This window comes from Phyllopteryx taeniolatus, chromosome 2, assembly GCF_024500385.1.
Source record: "Phyllopteryx taeniolatus isolate TA_2022b chromosome 2, UOR_Ptae_1.2, whole genome shotgun sequence".
Classification (NCBI taxonomy): Eukaryota; Metazoa; Chordata; class Actinopteri; order Syngnathiformes; family Syngnathidae; genus Phyllopteryx; species Phyllopteryx taeniolatus.
Genome location: NC_084503.1, coordinates 39,494,005 through 39,501,504, shown reverse-complemented (window position 1 = coordinate 39,501,504; position 7,500 = coordinate 39,494,005). Strand labels below are relative to the sequence as shown.

The 7,500-nt window shown below is 40.4% G+C and overlaps 1 protein-coding gene across 13 annotated transcripts in view; it reads left to right on the top strand.

Moving 5' to 3' along the window:
• ppfia1 (PTPRF interacting protein alpha 1) overlaps positions 1–7,500 on the top strand; it is a 103,254-nt gene that overhangs the window by 80,218 nt on the left and 15,536 nt on the right. For 5 of the 13 annotated variants that reach the window (XM_061766193.1, XM_061766195.1, XM_061766194.1 and 2 more), the window contains 6 exons: positions 3,782–3,875; positions 4,265–4,276; positions 5,611–5,692; positions 5,794–5,994; positions 6,192–6,254; positions 6,650–6,676. In XM_061766193.1, the coding sequence (XP_061622177.1) occupies positions 3,782–3,875; positions 4,265–4,276; positions 5,611–5,692; positions 5,794–5,994; positions 6,192–6,254; positions 6,650–6,676 (479 nt within the window). The remainder of the gene's footprint in view (positions 1–3,781; positions 3,876–4,264; positions 4,277–5,610; positions 5,693–5,793; positions 5,995–6,191; positions 6,255–6,649; positions 6,677–7,500) is intronic. The other 8 variants (XM_061766196.1, XM_061766198.1, XM_061766204.1 and 5 more) reach the window with 6 other exon arrangements.

The window sequence follows — 7,500 nt, the reverse complement described above, 5'->3', positions numbered from 1 at the left end:
CCTCGACAGCAGTCAAGAAGCAGACTAGCATCTCTCCAACAACTATTTGCCATTTTATACAAACCTCAATTCCAATGAAGTTGGGACGTTGTGTAAAAGGTAAATAAAAACATAATACAATGATTTGCAAATCCTTTTCAACCTGTATTCAACTGAGTATACTACAAAGACAAAATATTTGTTCAAAATGATTTGTTTGTTGTTGTTTTGTTTTTGGTTTTTTTCAAATAACTCATTTTGAATTTGATGCCTGCAACACCTTCCAAAAAAGCTGCGACAGGGGCATATTTATTACGTCACCTTTCATTTTAACAAACACTCAATAAGCATTTGGGAACTGAAGAAAGTAATTGTTGAAGCTTTTAGGTGGATTTTTTTTCTTATTCTTGCTTTAGTACAACTTTAGTTGTCAACTGCTCAGTTCTGCGGCCTCCGTTGTCGTATATTTGCGCTCCATAATGCGCCACATATTTTCCATGGGAGACAGGTCTGGACTGCTGCCAGACCAGTCTAGTACTAACTCTTTTACTACAAAGTCACGCTGTTGTAACGCATGCAGCACAGCATTGTCTTGCTGAAATAAGCAGGGACGTCCCTGAAAAAGTTGTTGCTTGGATGGCAGCATATGTTGGTCATTTTCCTCTTTGGCCCAGAGGACACGACATCCAATGATTTCCAAATACAATTAGAATTGCGGACTTGTCAGACCATAGCACACTTTTCTACTTTGTGTCAGTATATATCCGATGAGCTGAGGACAGAAAAATTGGCCGGTGGCGTTTCTGGGTATTGTTGATATATGGGTTTCGCTTTGCATGGTAGAGTTTTAGCTTGTACTTGTAGATGTAGCTGTGTTAACTGACAATGATTTTCTTAAGTGTTCCTAAGCCCACGTGGCAATATCCTTTACACAATGATGCTGGTTGTAATGCAGTGCCGCCTGAGAGATAAAGGTCACGGGCATTCAGTGTTGGTTTTCGGCCTTAACGCAAACGGTCGGAGATTTCTCCAGATTCTCTGAATGTTTTGATATTATGAACCGTAAATGATGAAATCCTTACATTCCATGCAATTGTACATTGGGAAGCATTGTTCTAAAACTTTTGGACTATTTGCTCACGCAGTTGTTCACAAAATGGGGAACCTCTCCCCACTCACTCACGTTTCCAGTTAACCTGTTCACCTGTGGAATGTTCCAAACAGGTGTTTTCTGAGCATTCCTCAACTTTCCCAGTCTTTTGTTGCCCCTGTCCCAGCTTTTTTGGATTGTTGCTGCAGGCATCAAATTCAAAATGAGAGAATATCTGCAAAAAAAAAACTAACAATAACATTAAATTTGAACATTAAATATCTTTGTAGTGTATTCACTTCAATGTAGGTTGAAAAGGATTTGCGAATCGTTGTTGTCTTTGCTTGACACAACGTCCCAAGTTCATTGGAATTTGCATTTGTAGTTGTCTGCAGTGGGACTCGAACAGTGACCCTCCAACATACATGCAAATCAGTCGCCTTTCGACAAAATTCACCGTTTTGAACTCAAAATAGGACATTTCTGTGAATCGTATAGATCTGATGAGTTTTTCCTGGGAGGGGGGTTGCTCCTTGAACGCTGGGAGTTCGATCCATTCCACACATCCACCAGCCACACACGGATGTAATTCTGAATATTACTCCGCGGCGGACTAGTATACGAGCACTTTGGGCTGAGGTTCCGCCTGTACGCTCGGGACCTACTTTGGATAAGTCACAGGAGTTGACAAGACGAGAAAAAAAACACTTCTGCCGCTTCTGCTGTGAAGAAGTAACAGTACTTTTACTCCGTTACAATGATCTAAATGTCGCTCGCTACTTTAATCAATTACCGTAATTTCTCGTGTATAATGTGCACCCATGTATAATGCGTGCCCCCAAAGTTGACCTAAAATTTTTGGAAAACCCTTCTACCTATGTATAATGCACTTTTACAATGCATGATTTTGGTTCTAGCCATTTGATCAAAACATGAAGTATCTGTAATTTGTTCATTTTTTCAAATAATTATTCTGAAGTTAAACACCTTATTTGAACACACAATACTTTCTTTTTATTTACTTGGTCTTATTTTGAAATTCATAGCCCTACTTTTATTTAGTAAATGAGAAAACACACAGTTGTGCTCATATGTTTGATTACGCAGGCAGGATTTGTAAGATGTGTACAATTCTTTTCAGAAAACATGAAGGACCAGGCGAAACACATTTAATTTTATTTTAATGGGATTCAAATTAAACTGTCAAGCATTTCAGAAAATCATTATCATTAAACAAAACGTAACCATAAAGAAATTTATGATTGTTGTTCAGTCATATATTTCCCCCCTCCCCCACAAATTCTCCCTGAGTATGTAAACTTGTGAGCACAATTGTACATATATGCAGTCCTATGTACCTCTGTCATATTGGAATGAAAGTGTAGTGTACACCTTTTTCATAACCTCTTGGTGGCATACTAGAATGAAGGTGTAAAAATTTTTTATAACCTCTTGGTGGCATACTAGAATGAAGGTGTACAGCTTATTCATAACCTCTAGATGGTGGCATACATTGATAAAATGCAAAAGTATTTTTCATTTTCTCTTATACCTATGTATAATGCGCACTATTGACTTTTGACAATTTTTGGGGGGTAAAAAATTATACATGAGAAATTACGGTATTGGTTATTTATCAACTATTTTGTGCGCGTGACTTCTACTTCCGCATTGGGCGCTGTTTCCCCCAATCCAATCTAAGCGCTAGTGATGTTCAAGTCTAGTTCACCAATCAAATGACACAGTCGCATGACCTCACACAGCATCTTCTATTGGGCTTCCCGGGCATAGGTATTGACACTAGATAAGCCAGCCCGGCTGATCGTCGTGCCTACCTGTCCACCATGTTGGGAAGGTCGTCATTACCATGAAGGCAACGACACGCTACTCGTGTTTACATTTAGACAAACAAAAACAACAGCTTTCATGTATTGTAGTATTTGTCTGGCACAGTCTGCCCAAACGTGGATATTTCAGCCCGCTTATAACTTGAGAAAACACTTTGCACTAAATTGTGTAGTTTTGGCTGTGCATACACACACACACGCACGCAATGCACGCGCGCGCACACACAGCAATATCAGAATTTGCACATTTTTATTTTATTTTTTATTTTATTGATGTTCATGCTGTGGTTCAAAAAATCTGAAGGTAGTATTTATTCAATAGTTGAGTAATTATTTCATTGTACTTTTTACCCTTAAGTAATTTTCTGGAGGACTACTTTTACTTGAGTCACATTATTGTCAAGTAACATTACTCTTACTTGAGTACAATATTTGGCTACTCGACCCACCTCTGGAGCGGACATCCTCTATTGCTACTCTTACGTTTAAGCAACATTTTTGCTCATCAGATCAGCCAGTGTTGTATTTTTTGCACTGGTCTTTAGTATTTTCGCGTGAGGTACTGCGGGTTGTGGCCCTGGTTGTGGTCCCTTCAGAACCGCGGAGCACATGTAACATCGGCGACAAGAGCTGATCCGCTAGTTCATCTTGTATTAATTAGGAAACGCGCCTACAATTATCTAATTAGTTTACGAATGTTAATGTTAAATGTATTACGCGACGGAGCGATGTTAGGAATTGTCACTACTACCGTATTTTCGCGACCATACATCTCATTAAACACACTGCACTACAAGAGGATCTCTAAATTTTAGCAATGTTTAAGATCTCTTAGCAGCATTGAATATTGTGTTTTTGTTCTTAGCTGGTACCCCTGAAGCAGAGAGCTCAGCCAAGGATGCCTTAGCAGTGGGCAGTCTGGGTGGCCCTGCAGAAAAGAACAGAAAACTGCAGAAGAAGTAGGTGTCACTCTATTGTTAAATGACTGTATTACCCTTATTACCCACATACTGTATAATAAGTGTTCATTGTAAAATTTGTCCTCGCACTCATGCTGCATTTCCATGCTGGTTCATATAGACAAACTACCTGCCCACCTGGCTCCTGCTTACTCCCATCATCAGTTTATTATATTCTTTCCATTCCACTCAATCTTTTCCACTTCAGTCACCTCCCACCGCCATGTTGTTGTCTTTTGAATTATTATTATTTTTTATTTTTTTAAAAAGCTTCAAATCCAAATAGCTAAGCATTTAAGTACTTTTAATATGGATCAATTCATGTTTTTTTTTTTTTTGTTTTGCCAATCTCCCTCTTTTTTATCATCCTCTTCTCATTCTCTGTGTAGTCCAAAGACAGGGTAAGTTTATTCATAATTGGTTTTGCTTTTTCTTCCCACACTTGGGGTCCTCATTGCTGCTGTCCTTCTGAATGTCTGATCACTTTTCCACACTGCTCTTCACCTAACGCGAATGTGTATGCTGATTTTGATGACTGTATTTTGCTCAGAAGCATGAAGTTCTACTCAAAGTGAAAATGGTTACTAAATAATTTTCTTGATAAACATGCAGCAGAATGCATAATCAGTTTCTGAAAAGCTCCTTAATAGGAAACCATTCCAACCAAGTGTTGGAATTTTTTTTTACTTGGTCTGTTCACCTTTTGTATGTATAATGATGATGAACTCCGCCATCTAGTGGCCAACTACATATTTGACATTAATTAGAAGGTGTTTCCAGACCAGTTGAGGGAATTCCCTCTCAGAGCACTCAACACTCCATCCAGCCATCTCAAAACTTGACAGCGGTTGTCCTTTGACATTGGGCCTCATCCACTAATAAATGCATAGAAATTTGACGTGACACGTGCGTACCAGGCGGCACGGTGGCCGACTGGTTAGAGCGTCAGCCTCACAGTTCTGAGGACCTGGGTTCAATACCCGGCCCCGCCTGTGTGGAGTTTGCATGTTCTCCCCGTGCCTGCGTGGGTTTGCTCCGGGCACTCCGGTTTCCTCCCACATCCCAAAAACATGCATTAATTAGAGACTCTAAATTGCCCGTAGGCATGACTGTGAGTGCGAATAGTTGTTTGTTTGTATGTGCCCTGCGATTGGCTGGCAACCAGTTCAGGGTGTACCCCGCCTCCTGCCCGATGACAGCTGGGATAGGCTCCAGCACGCCCGCGACCCTAGTGAGGAGATGCGGCTCAGAAAATGGATGGATGGATGGACGTGCGTACCAGCCAATTTCATTCGCAACCATACAGTCCCCTCCAAAAGTATTGGAAGGGCAAGGTCAATTCCATAGTTTTTGTTGCTTCCTGAAGACATTTGGGTTTCAGATCAAAATATGAATATGAGACACAAGTTTAGAATTCCACCCACTTTTCAAGTGAGCAAAAGTATTGGAACAGACATTATTACATTAACTTAAAGCATAAACAAACATTTAATAATAAAAATCCATCTATTTGAACCTGCATAGTCAGGACTTTCAAAGTACTTAAGAAGTTTTGACACACTTCTGGTCTTCAAAGGAATAGGTGAATGTCTTCTTTTCTTGCACTGCTTGACTCTTTGTTTTTGCCTGCTATGATACTGAATGTGTTTGTGGAGATGGGCTTGTGTGCTTATATTGGGTTTGGTTAGATTTGGCTCTAGTTACATATTGTTTTAAGTGTCAATTTGTGTGTCAGGCATGAACTGTTAGATGAGGCACGCAGGCAGGGCCTGCCTTTTGCCCAATGGGATGGACCAACCGTTGTCGTTTGGCTTGAGGTACAGCATTGATCTCATTTAAAATCATTTGAACAATTAACTTTTAACTATATTGGTATTTATGTGATGACTCTGTTTCCTATCTCTTGTCCTTTGGCCAGCTGTGGGTGGGCATGCCTGCTTGGTATGTAGCTGCCTGTCGTGCTAATGTAAAAAGCGGAGCCATTATGTCAGCACTTTCAGACACCGAAATCCAGAGGGAGATTGGAATCAGCAACCCATTACATCGTCTGAAACTTCGTCTTGCCATCCAGGAAATAATGTCGCTCACCAGTCCCTCTGCCCCTCCCACCTCCAGAACGGTATTTGTCTCATACTTAGTAACAGACTAACACCTCTTAATTTCACTGAGCATGGTACTCTCATGGATTAACATTTTCAGCATTTATTTTTTTTGTTGTAACAACAAATGCTTCCTGATCTTTTCTCTTCTGTCCTGCACCATTGTCCCTTCTCCACACACTTGACTTACTTGTGATTGGGGGTGTCAAATGATCAGACCACAGGAAACGTTTGGGTCACACATGAAGAAATGGAAAGTCTGGCAGCTACACCTCCCACGGTTAGTCTTTCAAGATTGGCTGGACACTGGTTTGTTTCTCACAGCTCTGGTGACTATTGGGCCTGTTCCAAGTTGGCCATTAATCAGTATTTGGCAGATGATGATAATCTTCTCTCTTTATTGTGATTAGCCGTTCTACATGGACAAAAAAACCAAAAGATTTTGGATACTTGGAACAATGTCTAATCCAATCACTGTTTTCCTGGTATATATTTGTGGTGGGAGTTGGGAGTATGGTGTGATGTGTGTCTGTAATCAGAATGAGTTTTGTCTTTTCCCTTGCCTTTCATTTTTGCATTAAAATTGGAGTTCCAGCTGTTCTAACCCAGCACCGCAGTCTCACTAACCCAGCCTTTTTTTCTCCTCACTATGCTCACTAACCATGCTAACCTCAGGAGGACAACGAAAGTAGCTGGGCCCAGGTTTGAACATATACGTCACCCTTTCAACTCTCTTATGCTCAATAACCTGTCAAGCCTGTAATGATGCTAATGATGTTAATGAAAATTGCGATCCTTTGAGACAAAAATCTTCTTTGAAATGGCAAAATTGTGACAGACCCCCTTTCAACTCGTAGGGTTTATTCCTCCAATCCAGGTAACAGACATATGAGCTCACAGTGCTAACAAACTTAATATAATTATTATTTTAAGTTTATTTTAAAAAAAATAGTTACTCTAGATTGAGGATAAATTCCTTTAGCAAGCCTCCTCCAACTGTGTCATGTGACTACTTTTTCCCGGTGACAGTCATTGACCAGAGGGAGAAAAACTGAATATCGCTCACTTATGCTAGTTCTGTTCCACTACGTGAGGAGAGCAGACCGGAGGAGAGGAAGAAACTTGGCTAATAGGATGACCAATAACCCTGAAGTTGTGGACCCTCGAAGCTCATTTGGGGAAGCAGTATGGGAGCATTTTGGCTACCTAATAAAGAACAGAAATCGCGTAGTCTGCAAGACCCAGACTATTTGCCATTATGTACTTCAAAAACGTCCCTAAGTCACGTCGAATAAATTAATGCACCTTCAAAGACACCATGATATACAGGTATGTAAAATTTAGATTATATATAGTGTGTGTGTGTGTGTGTATATATATATATATATAGAGAGAGAGAGAGAGAGAGAGAGAGAGAGAGAGAGAGAGAGAGAGAGGAGTTTGCCTGTTCTCCACTTATGGCTCGTGCCTGCGTGGGTTTTATCCGGGCACTCCGGTTTCCTCCCACATCCCAAAAACATGCATTA